This window comes from Anabrus simplex, chromosome 5, assembly GCF_040414725.1.
Source record: "Anabrus simplex isolate iqAnaSimp1 chromosome 5, ASM4041472v1, whole genome shotgun sequence".
Classification (NCBI taxonomy): Eukaryota; Metazoa; Arthropoda; class Insecta; order Orthoptera; family Tettigoniidae; genus Anabrus; species Anabrus simplex.
Genome location: NC_090269.1, coordinates 302,113,690 through 302,128,000, shown reverse-complemented (window position 1 = coordinate 302,128,000; position 14,311 = coordinate 302,113,690). Strand labels below are relative to the sequence as shown.

At 39.4% G+C, this 14,311-nt stretch overlaps 1 protein-coding gene across 1 annotated transcript in view; it reads left to right on the top strand.

The window, feature by feature from the left end:
* Positions 1-1,243: 1,243 nt before the first annotated feature.
* LOC136874855 (fibrous sheath CABYR-binding protein) overlaps positions 1,244-14,311 on the top strand; it is a 263,606-nt gene continuing 250,538 nt past the window's right edge. The window contains exons 1-2 of the mRNA XM_068227820.1: positions 1,244-1,255; positions 1,292-2,212. Of these exons, the coding sequence (XP_068083921.1) occupies positions 1,244-1,255; positions 1,292-2,212 (933 nt within the window). The remainder of the gene's footprint in view (positions 1,256-1,291; positions 2,213-14,311) is intronic.

Sequence of the window (14,311 nt, the reverse complement as noted above, 5' to 3'; positions counted from 1 at the left end):
CAAATAAATTCTGTTAAAAGCCAACAGCATGAAAACAAGAGCAGTTAAAGAAAGTCTACAACTTCTAAGTGACACGCCATCAAGTATGATTTATGTGAACCACAAATATAAAGGGTTAGCAAGACTGCTTGCTACTTGGGAAGCTTATCTTCAACAGCTTAACATCAGCCTTAAGCTAGAAGCTGTGAATGATTTGCACATAACACTGTTCGAAATTTCACAGCAATAAAAACTTGCTACCTATCTGACTTCAACTAATCTGTGAGAAAGCCGCATTTTCTTCTCTTGGATCTTCACTACAGGTATGGCTTGCAGTGACTCTTTGTTCATTATCTGTTCTCTCACTGCCCTGGTTACCTGAATAACAAACTACTACTACTAAACAGTATATGCATATATGCACTTCAAATCTCGACGTAGCATGTCATTCGATCATGACTTGGAAATACACCTTATCATTATCATTTTAGGGAAATAAAAAGCATAGTTAACATACCAGTTTACTTACCTCTGAGTTATCTGAGCCATATGGAATGTATTCAAGATCCTCATCACTCTTATAAAGATCAGTAAGGAAAAACTTCAATTTCTTGTACTTCTTCTAATGTGGCTAAAATTACTGAAGATGCACACTGGTCAGACAGCAACCATTGTATATTTCACCATCATGCCTCCACTGCAGGTAGCCACAGGTGTATAGCATAAAATCATCTGTAGCTAACTGTTGATCAGATTGAATTCCCACCCAGAGTATATTCTGCTCCTACTGAGCACTAATAATGGTCAAATATTGCAACAAACATGGTGGTGGGGCTTACAATAATTTTCCCCTGAGCAACTTGAATATTTTATTGACCAATAAGGCTTTATTTCAGTTTACGACTTGGAGAGTTTATAGTGACTCACTCCATGGAATGTGAGAGTAATGTGTATTTGCACTGCATTTGTAGACTTGATATCCTGTCTGTTTGAATCATATTCCAGTTAATTCTTGTGTATCACTTCAGACATGGTAGCATACTTTGAATTTAATTGAGTAAATTGTTTAACTTTTGCTTTGTTGCTAGTATCACTGTGGCTATATCTTCAAATTAATCTTGCCAATGCATTCAATTCATTATTGAAGAGTGGCACAAAATTAGAAATGGAATATATTTATTACCATTTTATCCCGGAAACATAAAATATTGCTCATTACTATTTATTTTCAATATTTTAAGAGGAAAATAAGGAAATGTTTTAAATGTTTTACTTTGTTTATGGAATGTAATATTTGAAAATTCTCTTTCAGGTGGAATATCCAAGCAGACTTCTAAGAAAAGAAATTGAACAACCTCCTGCTGAAGAGCTAGGGCCTCCTCCAGCTGAAGAACCAGAGGCAGCTCCAGCTGAAGAAGAGGCACCTCTTGCTGAAGAACCTGAGGAAGCTCCAGCTGAAGAGTCAGAGGTAGCTCCTGCTGAAGAAGCAGCAGTTCCAGCTGAGGAACCAACTGAAGCTCCAACTGGGGAAGAGGCAGCTTTAGATGAGGAGCCAGAGGAATCTGTAGTAGTAGCAGAAGAAGAAGTTCCAGCTGAAGAAGAGGAAGCTCCAGCTGAAGAAGAAGCAGTTCCATCTGAGGAACCAGAGCAAGCTCCCGATGAGGAGGCAGAGGAATCTGAAGCAGTAGTAGAAGAGGAAGCTCCAGCTGAGGAAGAGACAGCTGTAGCTGAAGAAGAGACAGCTCCAGCTGAGGAAGAGACAGCTGTAGCTGAAGAAGAGGTAGCTCCAGCTGGGGAAGAGGAAGCTCCAGCTGAGGAAGAGACACCTGTAGTTGACGAAGAGATAGCTCCAGCTGTGGAAGAGGAAGCTCCAGTTGAAGAAGAAGCAGCTCCAGCTGAGGAAGAGGTAGCTCCAGCTGAAGAAGAGGCAGCTCCAGCTGAAGAAGAAGCAGCTCCAGCTGAAGAAGAGGCAGCTCCAGCTGAGGAAGAAGCAGCTCCAGCTGAAGAAGCTGCTCCTGCTGAGGAAGAAGCAGTTCTAGCTGAGGAGCCAGAGGAAGCTCAAGCTGCAGAAGAGGCAGCTCCAGTTGAGAAAGAGCCTCCTCCAGCTGAAGAACCCAAAAAACAAGTGCTCATTGCAGTTGAACAGCTAAGTGAAGCACCTCCGGTTTCGCCTAGTGCACCTGGTGAACCTGGTGAATGTGTTCCATTGTGTTGGAGAGACATTACAACTAAGGTAAATTTTAAAATATACTGTTTTTTAAATTTTTATTTACTTTTTGAACTTCATAATTTATAATTGCATTGCCTGGTATACTGGCCATGACAGTATTTTGGGTTTATGCCGTGTGAAACAAGGCTGACTGCTGTCAAACTTACCATCCTACTTATTGAGTTGTTGTTATTTGGGATAGGAGTTGTTCTGTGCAAAGTAATGTTTTGCTAAGACTCACTTTATTATTCATTATCTCATTCATTCATTTTATGGACTTTTAAGGTGTAGTCTATAAATAATAAAGAATAACCCAAGTATACTACTACTGCTACTACTACTACTACTACTACTACTACTACTCCATTCTGATGTCATGCTGACAAGCAGTTCCAGAATGGTCTGAGTGAAGAGGGCAGGGGTTTTTAGTTGGTGGAAATCCAACTCCCACACAGAGTGGTGTCTTTAAAAGATTTTCCCCTGCCATAACAACAACAACAAAACTACTACTACTACTACTACTACTACTACTACTACTACTACTTAGGTCTGCTATTTATATATTTTTTTTTTTGTATCTCCACATTACATATTCTATCTAATCTGGTCTGTTGCTGTTTGCCTTTCTGGAACCTTATTTTTACTGCTAGGATTTAACTCTTGTTCTACTCAACCAAAATCCACACTACTGAAGCATGTGTTAATATCAAAACACAATAGGATTAGTATGGGATCTTCTCGAGTTTTGTTGGTTCATTCTTCTTGCACACAAGGTATCTTAATGCAATGGTAGAATCTATTCTAATGGAATATCCCAAAGACTCCATGACTGTTAATTTTCATATGAAGGTGAACTACAAAAACATAAATAGATAGAAAAATATCAATAAGGGGTAACTGTTGGTTTGCAACAGTGTGTTTCATTTCCAGGATCTTCATAGCCTGATGCCCTCATTCTCCTAACTTTTGAAATAGAAGTTGTTCTTTGCAGCAGGGTTGGGAATTTTAATCATAACTGGTTAATTCCCCTGGCACGGGGACTGTATGTATGTGTCTTCTTCATCATCATTTCATCCTCATTACGATGCGCAGGTTGCCTACGGGTGTTAAATCAAAAGACCTGCACCTGGGGAGCCGAAGTCCTCAGACACATCCCGGCACTAAAAGCCATACGCCATTTCATTTATTTCATTGAAACTAAATTTATTATTCAGTATTTATTTATTCCTTTCATGTACTTTTAAGGAGTATACGTAGGCATAACGCAAATAATCAGAATATTTATGGGTATGGATATTTTCAACCTTAATAGGTTAGTGATGCTAGTTTCTAACCAAGGCAGCCATGGTTTGAATTCTAGTCAGTACCTTTTTGCAAAAGTTCTGGAACAAAATGTCTCGCTCAAATGGTTCAAATTCTACACAAATGTAAATCCTAATTCATACATTCACAACATCAGGAATCATGTAAAACCCACACTTGTTTGCTTTTTTCTTATATATTTATTTATAGTTGTTGTGTTTCTCTCATTTCTGGAAAAAGGGGATGGTTGCCTAGTTGTTCTTTCTCTTAAAATAATAATCATCACCTCCCACTACCACCGCTACACCATCTCCAGAATGACTAAAATTCATTAATAATCCTATTGTTTTGCCAGTTAAAACAATAATTACAACATTTAATTACAAAGGCTTAGAGTTCAGAAGTGAATAAGAAGGGAAAAGGTACAAATTTACAGTAACTATTGTATGTTATATATTTATTTATATCTTTTGTGCAGTGTAATATGAAACAAGTTATTTTTTGTAAGGGACATTAGAATTTGCATCTTCTTAATTCTGGAAGGTGCATTACGAGGAACGTTGACTTAATACAGTAGGTTGTTCTTCATTCTGTGCGCATAATGCAAGTTTAATGTCTGCTTTAATTATTTTGTGAACTCTGGTGATGATCATTTTGTAATGATGATAATTGTTGTTTTAAGGGGCCAATCATCAAGATCGTTGGCCCCTCTGCTTTACATATATACACATCCCATGTTGTTCCATCTTAAGTGATGGGTCAGCAAGCGAGGCTTCTCTACCAGTTCTGGTCTCTGAACGTCTCTCCCTCTTCAATGCATTCCAAGGTATGTTCTTTCTGTTCAACATCAGTTTTCACCATATACTTGTAACCGAGTCTTGGTTGCCCTCTTCGTCTTTTGTCTCCAAGTTTTAGATCATACATTTGTTTTAACAATCTATCAGCGTCCATGTGTCGCGTATGTTCTTACTATCTCAGCTGCTGCGATGTTATTCTGTCTTGTAGTCTTACAACTTGAGCCTGCTTTTGGATTTCTTCATTACGGACTCTAACCCCTCCATGTCTTACTGATCATGCTATGGACAAACCTCATTTCTACTGCCTGGATTCTGCTGATATTTTTACTTGGTATATAATAGGTTTCATATATGGCTCTCTTACATTTTATTGGTATTTCCTTGTTCCATGTTAGGTCTTTAACTATTCTGTAGAAGTTACTACCGAACCTGTATGAATTCTGTGAGTAATTTCCTTATCTATAGAACCGCTATCGGGGATAATAGTTCAAAGATATTTGAATTGGTGGGTCATCTGTTCCTGTTTCCCCTCCATTTCATTGTGTCCCATTGTTTATCCTCACTTTTTCATGACCATAACTTCACCTTCCTGTTTGCTGAATATGAGTCCATATTCTTTAGCAGCTTCTGTCCGGGTGTTTATTTGTATTTGAAGAAGATCTTTAGAGTCTCTCCACATGCATATGTCAATATGTCATCACCGAACAAGATAGTTTACATTTACCTACGAAGGTTTGGTGTACTTTTCTCTGAATATCATCCATCACAGTGATGAAAAGAAGAGGAGACAAAATACCACCCTGTCTTACCCAGATTTTATGTCAAAGATTTCATTCTTAGAGGTGTTTTGACTTGAATGTGGGAATCTTCATAAAACTTCTTGATCCTGTGTAACATGTCATTCTGTATTCCAGTTTTCTTCAGTGTTTTACATACTTTTTCTCTGTTCACAGCACCAAATGCTTTTTTGATATCCAGAAAGGCTAACCACAAGTCTTGGCTGTGCTCATATTACTTTTCCATTAATTGACAGCAGGTAAATATTAAATCAGTTGTTGCTCTCCCCTTCCTGAATCTGTACTGTTCTTCACTGCGGAGTCTGATTTTACACTCTAATTCTTTCACAAAGTTTACCAACTTGAGATGTGATACCACTATAGTTAAAATATTTCTCTCTTCTTGAAAGTTGGTATTAATATGCCTGTTCTCCAATCAGCTGGTATCTCCCCTTTATTCCAGATCTTACAAAAGGTCTGTGAATCCAATATTTTCCAGTAACACCCATAGCTTTGATCATTTCTCCATTAATTTCATCAGCACGAACAGTTTTAAAATATTTCCGGGCATATTCCACCTCATTCTAAGTTAAGTCTGACCCATTTCAGATGCAGATAGGTGTGAGACATTACTGTTTTATTGCATAGGCTGTATATTATTCACATTTAGCAATTCATTAAAGTTCAGACTTCCAAGTTTCTTTGATCTTATCGTCATCAATGATCAGATTTTCATTATCATCTATAAGGTATTTGGAGTGTTCTTTATATCTTTTCTTTTGTTCCCATATAATGTTTTCTTATTGCCATTCATATCCTTTCTCAATACATGCTCCACTTGTTCGACCACTTCTCTCGTTCTTGCTTGTTTTTTTAACAACTCTGTATAATTCCTTGTTATGGTCAGTCCAGTCTTTGAAATATTTTCTTAACATGTTTTTCTTGTTCAGGACAGCAGTTCTTTTTCTGTCATTCCACCATGGAGTTTCCTTGTATTTTCTTGTGCCACTGGTTTGTCCACATACCTTCTCAGTTATTGTTACTACATATTCTTTCAGATCATTCCATTCCTCCTAAACAGTTTTTACATCTGTCTTTGGTAGTACTGGTTTGATGTTGTCTTGGAACTCTATTACTCAATCATTGTCCTTCAGCTTCCATGTCTTGAGTTTCTTTTCTTGTGTAGCTCTTATTTCTTTTAGCTTATTGAACTTGAAGCATCCAGTGAGGTCTATGATCATTTTCCACAGAGACACTAGGAATCACTAATATACTTTGCACTTTTTTCTCAATTAAAAGATAGTCTATACGAGATTCAGTTTTTCCATCCTGTCCATACCTTGTAATGTTATGGCTCTTTTGTTTTTCATACCATGAGTTCCCTGCTACAAGGTTGTTCTTCAGACAGAGGTTAAGGAGTTCAGTACCTTCTGGGGTTTGTGGACCCCATCCACTCGCTCTTAGAATACTTTCATTGCATCAGTTAAGGTGAAATAAAGAGCAGCACCATTGGACTCCTAAACAATGGAGGCAAGTATTATGGGGTGATGAGTTTTACCATCTGACAATCTGATAGATGGATATGGGTGCAGTGGATGCCAGTGGTTTTAACATCACACTAACACATCAAAGGCTTTCGGCCACACAAGAATGTGAAAGGGCTAGGATTGGGAAGGTAACAGCATAGCTTTAATTAAGGTATGTTTGTTCCCCTGTAGGTGGGGCGATATAATAACATCCACAGCATCACTTGCCTCTTGTAAGAGGTGATTTAAAGGGGCCCTGGGGCTATTAACTTGGGTGTGTGGGTTGGCAAACATGGGGCCCTTAGCTGAGTCCTGGAATTGGTTCCACCAGGCGAGTTGGCCATGTGGTTAGAGTTGCGCAGCTGTGAGCTTGCATCCGGGAAATAGATGGTGGGTTCACTGTTGACAGCCCTGAAGATGGTTTTTCATGGTTTCCCATTTTCACACCAGGCAAATGCTGTACCTTAATTAAGGCCACGGCCACTTCCTTCTCAATACCCATTTCAACCTTCCAACCTTGCCATAAGACCTATCTATGTCAGTGTGACGTAATGCAAATAGTAAATTAAATATGAATTGCTTCCACTTATTTGTGCCAAGCTCCTCACTTTCATCCATCCTCATTTGGTCAACTCTTGTTCTTTTATGACCCTGACAGTATAAGGTGTCGAAACCTAGGTTGTCTTTCATTTTCATGCCTTTCGTGGCCTTGTCTTTCCTTGGCCTATCCCTTCATTTTTCGGCAGGAAAATTGGCCAGTATTTTTGAAACGTGCATTGATGGCCAATGGTAGGCTGGAGTCTGTTGAAGACCACGTTTCTTCCATTACTACTGGAATTTTGGCCGCTGCAGAGGAAACAATTCTTCCTCGTCTGGTATTTGTCGCCAGGAACAGGTCCCATGATGGATGGACGAAATTTCAGTGGCCATATGTGATGGCCGATGGGCTTTTAAGCATTATCACTGGAATCCTACGATGGCCAATCATGTCATATTTAAACGTCTGGGCGCGAAGGCCCCTTTTTTGATTCGAGAAAGTAAGAAAGCTGCGTGATAAAAGTATGTGTCTTCCATGACTGCACATACTCCGCCATCACAAGTATGAACAAAACTCCGCTGTATTGTCAGAGTACAGAATGTGCGCTCAGTCCCCAGAATCCCCATTAATGGAGATGAATCGTCTAGATTCAAAACCTTCTATGTCAACTTTTTTTCAATATTGCGTATATTGCACACCCCGATTTGTTTTTCTCATGAGCATATGAATTGAGTACCCTTAGGAGCAAAATCCACAATTTTCCACTAGTTATACACATTCAAAAATTGGAGTGAGGTTCAAAACCCACTATTAATATATACACTTAGGTTCAAAAGCCACTATAGATAGTTAGACAATGAGCGAGCATAAAAGTAGTCACAAGGTTTACGACGGAATCGATTTGAGCCATTAATGGGCATCTTGTTCATCTATAATGCTGGCTTTTTGTTGATAACAAGATTAAACTGAAGGAAGGTGAGTTTGTGGGTGAGTTTTTGTTTATAATATCAGACCACAATCAGTATGCTTCTAAAGTGGCTCCTCATAAATCAAGGATACGAATTAGACAGCCAGAAAAGTGGAAGCAAAACGTAAAGAAGAGAGAAAGGTATTCTGCTAAGGGTCTTCCCAAACCACCAACATGTGGACACAGTCTGACAAAGCTCAAGTGCACTCAGATAAGAATGGATGACGTGAAGAAATTTCAATGATGTTTAATATTATGCTGTTCCAGTAATATGAAAATTCGTACTGAGGTTTATTACAGTTCCAGAAATCAACAGGTAGTACATTCTCAACAGTACAGGGCAAGCAAGAAAACCAAAGGAACAAGGATAATGTAACCTACAATTACCACATATGCAATTCAATAACTGGATTCTTTGATATTTTAAGACAGGATGAACTTAATGTTCTTTCTGTTTCATACGACTGTGAGAAGTTTCCTCTGCCAAAGGTTCCAGACCAGTCTGTCTATTTTAGTAGCCAGGTGAATTTCTATCATTTTGCGGTAGTACGGGGACATTCCAAAACAAAACTTCATGTGGACAGTGCACACTCATAGTGCTGGATTGAGAATGAGTACCCCAAAATTTCAAATGAAATAGCAAGTGCTGTTTATCACACTTTGTGCAGCACATCTACGAATGGCATACACACTGTAAGGCTCGTCGCAGATGATTACGGTGGACAGAACAAAAATTACACTATGATTTGTATGGCAAGTAAGTGGCTGTCCTGCGATGCTCCTGCTTCATACAAAGTGTAAAATTCATATTCCCTGTAGTTGAGCAATTGATCATTCCTCCAGACAGGGTATTTGCATGAGTGGAGAAGGAAGTGAGAAAAAAGATGACATTGTGGAACCAAAGGACTATGAAGAAATTGTGCAGAATCATGGAATGCTTTAGAAGTTTGGTGATAATGGTGTATGTGTTTATGACTGGAAAAGCGAACCAAAGCAAAGCAAAGCGAGTATTTAAGAGTGTTAGAAGTTGGCATATCAGCTTCAAATCATGCAAGAGGTTTACACTATTCAAAACCAAAGAAAATTCAAAACCAAACAAAACATTAAATTACACGGAGAATCAAATTACTGAGTTAATGTAGGTGTAACAAAGTACATTACTAAGAATGGACTTAAGGCTTCCGACATCCTTCCTATGACTATGATATTAGGAAGATATTTAAGTGGTGCGAAGGTAAATGACATCCACCAACTTCTATTAAAACATTATGGACCACAGTGGAAAGAGTTAGAAAACCTTCTGTTTTATCTATTTGAAGCTGCAGAGGTTGATCTTCAGGAAGATGACTTAGTATGTGAACCGCTGGAAGAGAAAGCTCTCCATATTTAAACTTTGTTTCCAAATTTAAAATTTGTTTACTAGTAATATTATTTTGTGTAATTTTTTCAGTGAAAATGTTACTACTTCTGTGATAAAAATAATATTATAAGTTGTTTGCAAACTGAAGGATCAATACATGCACTAGAAGTTCTGCAAAACTTTAGTGTGTTATCATTTTCCAGTTAGGTACAAAATCCACTAATTTATGCAACATTTGCCATTACTAAGTTCAAAACCCACTATGCAAGAAAATTAGTTGCAAAACACTGCATACGATTTTATTATTCATTATTATGTTGAAAATCTTATTACTACTTATGAATTCTATCGTCCAATCAATTCAGTTTACGATGATGTAAAGTTTTCATAAGTTTTGTGTTTACTGTATAAATGTATTATATCATAGTGTAACATTTTTTTTTTTTTGGTGTCGCACCGACACAGATAGGTCTTATGGCGACGATAGGATAGGAAAGGCCTAGGAAGTGGAAGGAAGCGACCGTGGCCTTAATTAAGGTACAGCCCCGGCATTTGCCTGGTGTGAAAATGGGAAACCACGGAAAACCATCTTCAGGGCTGCCGACCGTGGGGCTCGAACCCTCCATCTCCCGATTACTGGATACTGGCTGCACTTAAGCGACTGCAGCTATCGAGCTCGGTGTAACATGTTTTGCCTTCTCCTGTAAAATTTGAAAATCTTGCCATAGAGGGGTCTGAATCTAGATGATTCAGATATAGTTACGGCATTTGAGTGACAGATGTCTTGAGGATATCCTCACCCTATTCAACAGAATATACAGTGAGGGTGTGTTTCCATCTCAGTGGCGCGAGGAAATTGTGATACCAGTTCCCAAGCCATGTAAAGATCCAAAACTTCTGGATAGTTATAGGCCAATATGCCTTACAAATGACCTTTGTAAGCTATTTGAAAGACTGTTAACTGGCGTGGGCCATGGAAAAGGAGGGTCTGTTGTCTAACTACCACTGTGGTTTTTGCTCCCATCGGTCTGCCACTGATCATCTGGTCAGACTGGAGAGTGCTATTCAGGAGGCCTTTCTCTGGAAGGAACACCTAGTCACTGTTTTCTTCGACCTGGAGAAAGCTTACGATACTACCGGGCGATATGGGATTCTCTCCACACTACACCAGTGGGGATTTTGGGGAAATTTGCAAACGTTTATTGAGAACTTCATGTCCCTCCGGCTCTTTCGAGTCTGAGTAGGGAATGCATTTTCTCAATATTATGTTCAGGAAAATGGAGTACCTCAGGGATCGGTACTGAGTGTTACGCAATCGCCATCAACAACATAGTTGCCGCTGCTGGGCCCATAGTCATTCCATCGCTGTATGTAGATGATTTAACCCACCATTACAGCTCCAGAAAAGTGGTGTTTGCTGAAAGACAGCTACAGCAAGCTATTAACCAAGTCAACAGATGGGCCCTGCAACATGGTTTTTGATTTTAAGCGGTGATAATCTCAGATGTACACTTCTGTCGACATCGGCTTGTGCATCTTGAACCAGAGCTGCGCATGCAAAACAGTGTTTTACCAGTGGTGGACGCCGTCAGATTCCTGGGCATCCATTTTGATAAGATATTAATGTGGCAGCCCCACATCCGTCAGTTGAAGGTTGTCCTCATGAAGAGACTAAACATGCTTAAGTTTCTCAGCGGCACTTCGTGAGGGCTGACCGTGCTGTGCTGCTACAATTTTACACATCAACGGTCCTCTCTCAAATAGACTATGGAAGTGCGGCCTATGGCTCAGCATCAAAGTCTACGCTGAGCCATTTAGACAATATTCATCATAGCGGAGTTAGGCTGGCAACGGGAGCTTTCCGTACTAGCCCCATTCCCAGCCTACTCGCTGAGGCGGGAGTTCCACCTTTACGGATAAGGAGGCAGCAGTTACTCCTCACGTACGCTGCCAAAATTCGTGAAATGCCACTACATCCAAGCTATCAATGCTTCTATCGTACCCAATACCACCAGATGAACAAAAACTGGCCAAATGCCACACGGCCAGTTGGGTTTTGAATTGACAGCCTGTGTCGTGATCTGAATATTGGTATCGGTGGTTGTCTTGAACAAACTTTTAGCGAGGTACCTCCATCATTAGTTCCTCCACAGGATATACATCTAGATCTTCTCCAAAGACCCAAGGTGAACATGGATTCCTCCGTTTATCAGAGGTATTTCCACGACTTCATTCACCAATATCCGGCCGCAAAATAAATATCCAGGGATGGTTCTAAAATCGGAGATAATGTTGGTTGCTCTTTCGTCACCGATGATATGAGCACAAAGATCTCACTTCCTAGTGTATGTAGCATGTATACTGCAGAACTTTACGCCATCTTAGAAGCTCTGCAGTTTACACTGGGCGACGAAAAAAGCCACTTTCTTATGTGCACCAATTCGTTAAGCTCTCTGCAGTCTATTGAAACCTGTTTCTCGCAACACCTACTGGTCCAGCAGATGCATGACCTAGCCAGGTTAATTGATGCTGGCACCAGAATCACTTTCACGTGGCTTCCAAGCCACATTGGGATTGCGGGAAACAAACTTGCGGATGAAGCTGCAAAGAAAGCCGTACTTTTACCTCCAAGACCTGTCAATATACCTACTAAAGATATTTGTTCTCATTTACTTCGAACCATCTTGGCGTCCTGGGAATCAATGTGGCTAGCCATCCGAACTTCCAACAAGCTGTGATCAGTTAAGGAGACAACTACTGTGTGGTGGTCCTCTTTCCGACCTTCATGAGAGAGGCCATAGTATTGTGTAGGCTGAGGATAGGTCATTTCCAATCTATGCACTCTTATCTCCTAAAGAGGGAAGACCCCCCAGTGTGTTCTTGTGGTGCCAACTTCACGGTGGCCCACATCCTCACAGAGTGCACCGATCTCTCTGGCCTAAGACGGAGCCTCGGCCTGCTGGAAACACTCGAACACCTACTAGCCAATGACCCAACTACTGCTGATCTCATCATCTGCTGTATGTGCGACAGTGGTATATAAATGACAAATGTACTGTTATTCAGGGAACGCATGTTATCAGCCTAATTGAGTAATTTTTTGTTTTATTTTGTATTACGTTTCCAAATTCCTTTGTTGAATAAATAATTTTGATTTTGATTTTAAATTTCCTTTCCACTAATTTATTCAGAGAGGATGATTACCTCATTGTACTTCCTCTTAAAACAAAAATCTCCACCACCACTATCTGTGTCGGTGCGACGTAAAGCAAATAGGAAATAAAATTGGAATTGCTTCCACTTGCTTGCGCCAAGCTCCTCACTTTCATCCATCCTATCCTGCCTCACTTGGTCAACAATAGGAAATGAAATAGGAATTGCTTCCACTTACTTGCACCAAGCTCCTCACTTTCATCCATCCTATCCAGCCTCACTTGGTCAACTCTTGTTCTTTTATGACTCTGACAGTATAAAGTGTCAAAACCTAGATAGTCTTTCATTTTCATGCCTTTCGTGGCCCTTTTCTTTCCTTGGCCTATCCCTTCATCTTTCAAAGTATCGGACCCCTTCCATATTTCCCTCTGATTAGTGCTAATAGAGAATAGTTACCAGTTGTACTTCCTCTTTAAATAATAATCACCACCACCACCAAACCAGGATTTTCCTGATGTGGAAATACGAAGCCATGGAAAACCATATTCAGGGCTGTTGATGATGGGTTTTTAACCCACCATCCCCCTAATGCAAGCTCACAGCTATGTGACCCTAACCTCACAGCCAACTCACTTCGTACAGAACATTTTCATGGTGTCAGTATCTTCTGAGATAATGGTAGCCTAACCTTGTTTTTAAAATGGAACTGTGCTGTTTTCAACACCCAGCTTTAAACTTACAAATGTTATAAATTCAGCACAAATCAGACAAGTACTTCATGAGAAAATATAATACTCTCACCGGCAAAAAAGTGAAACACTACGTATTTCAGATGAAATTTAATGTTAGTCTATTTGAAACATCATAAAATCGAACATTATGACATTACAACAATATGGCTATATGTTATAAGTTAATTAGCCCATTTGAGAAATTTAAGCACAATAATTGATAAAGATTGTGACAACCACATATATTACCATACAATAAACAACAAAATAAAGAAACAATTCAAAATCAACCATTGGCTGTATGTACATTTCTGTTCTAGTCAAGGTAAAACCCGGGTGAATTCACGTTGGTTTGCTGGGATTCGAACCATTGAGCTTCTGCCCTTATGGCAGGTCGCTGAAAAGGAAAACCCTAAATACTTTATTTAAGAAAGGGGTTCCTACCACCCACATTCATTAATTAATTTCCTGGCCTTTTGGCACAACTATCTCTGAATATTTAAAACTAACATAAAAGGTTTAAATCTCCCTTGTGATTATATAATATGAACTTGGTCAAGGAGTGTGTCTTCCTTCCCCTAGCACTGTTCCTCGCTAAGAGAACCTTTCATTAGGCACCGACAGCCATGGCTGAACATAAACAAGTAGTCGTGCTTCTTCACAGCCTTGGTCTGGTTTCCCCATTCCATGGACGGTTTTGAAACATCTACTTTGCATGAAATTCTCATACCATACATTTAACATTCCAGTCTACGGAGAACAATATCTCTTAAATCCCATCTTACATTAATGTCACCACCAATATATTTGACAGAATACACAAATCACAACTTGCAATACAATAATCATATCATTCATACTAACCAAGACTTAACAAATATAGACCGGGTTTCATAATCCGAGCACAGCCAAGGAAAACAAATCTCTTAAACTCAAGACACAAAAAAAAGAACCTGTTATATATATTGTTTTT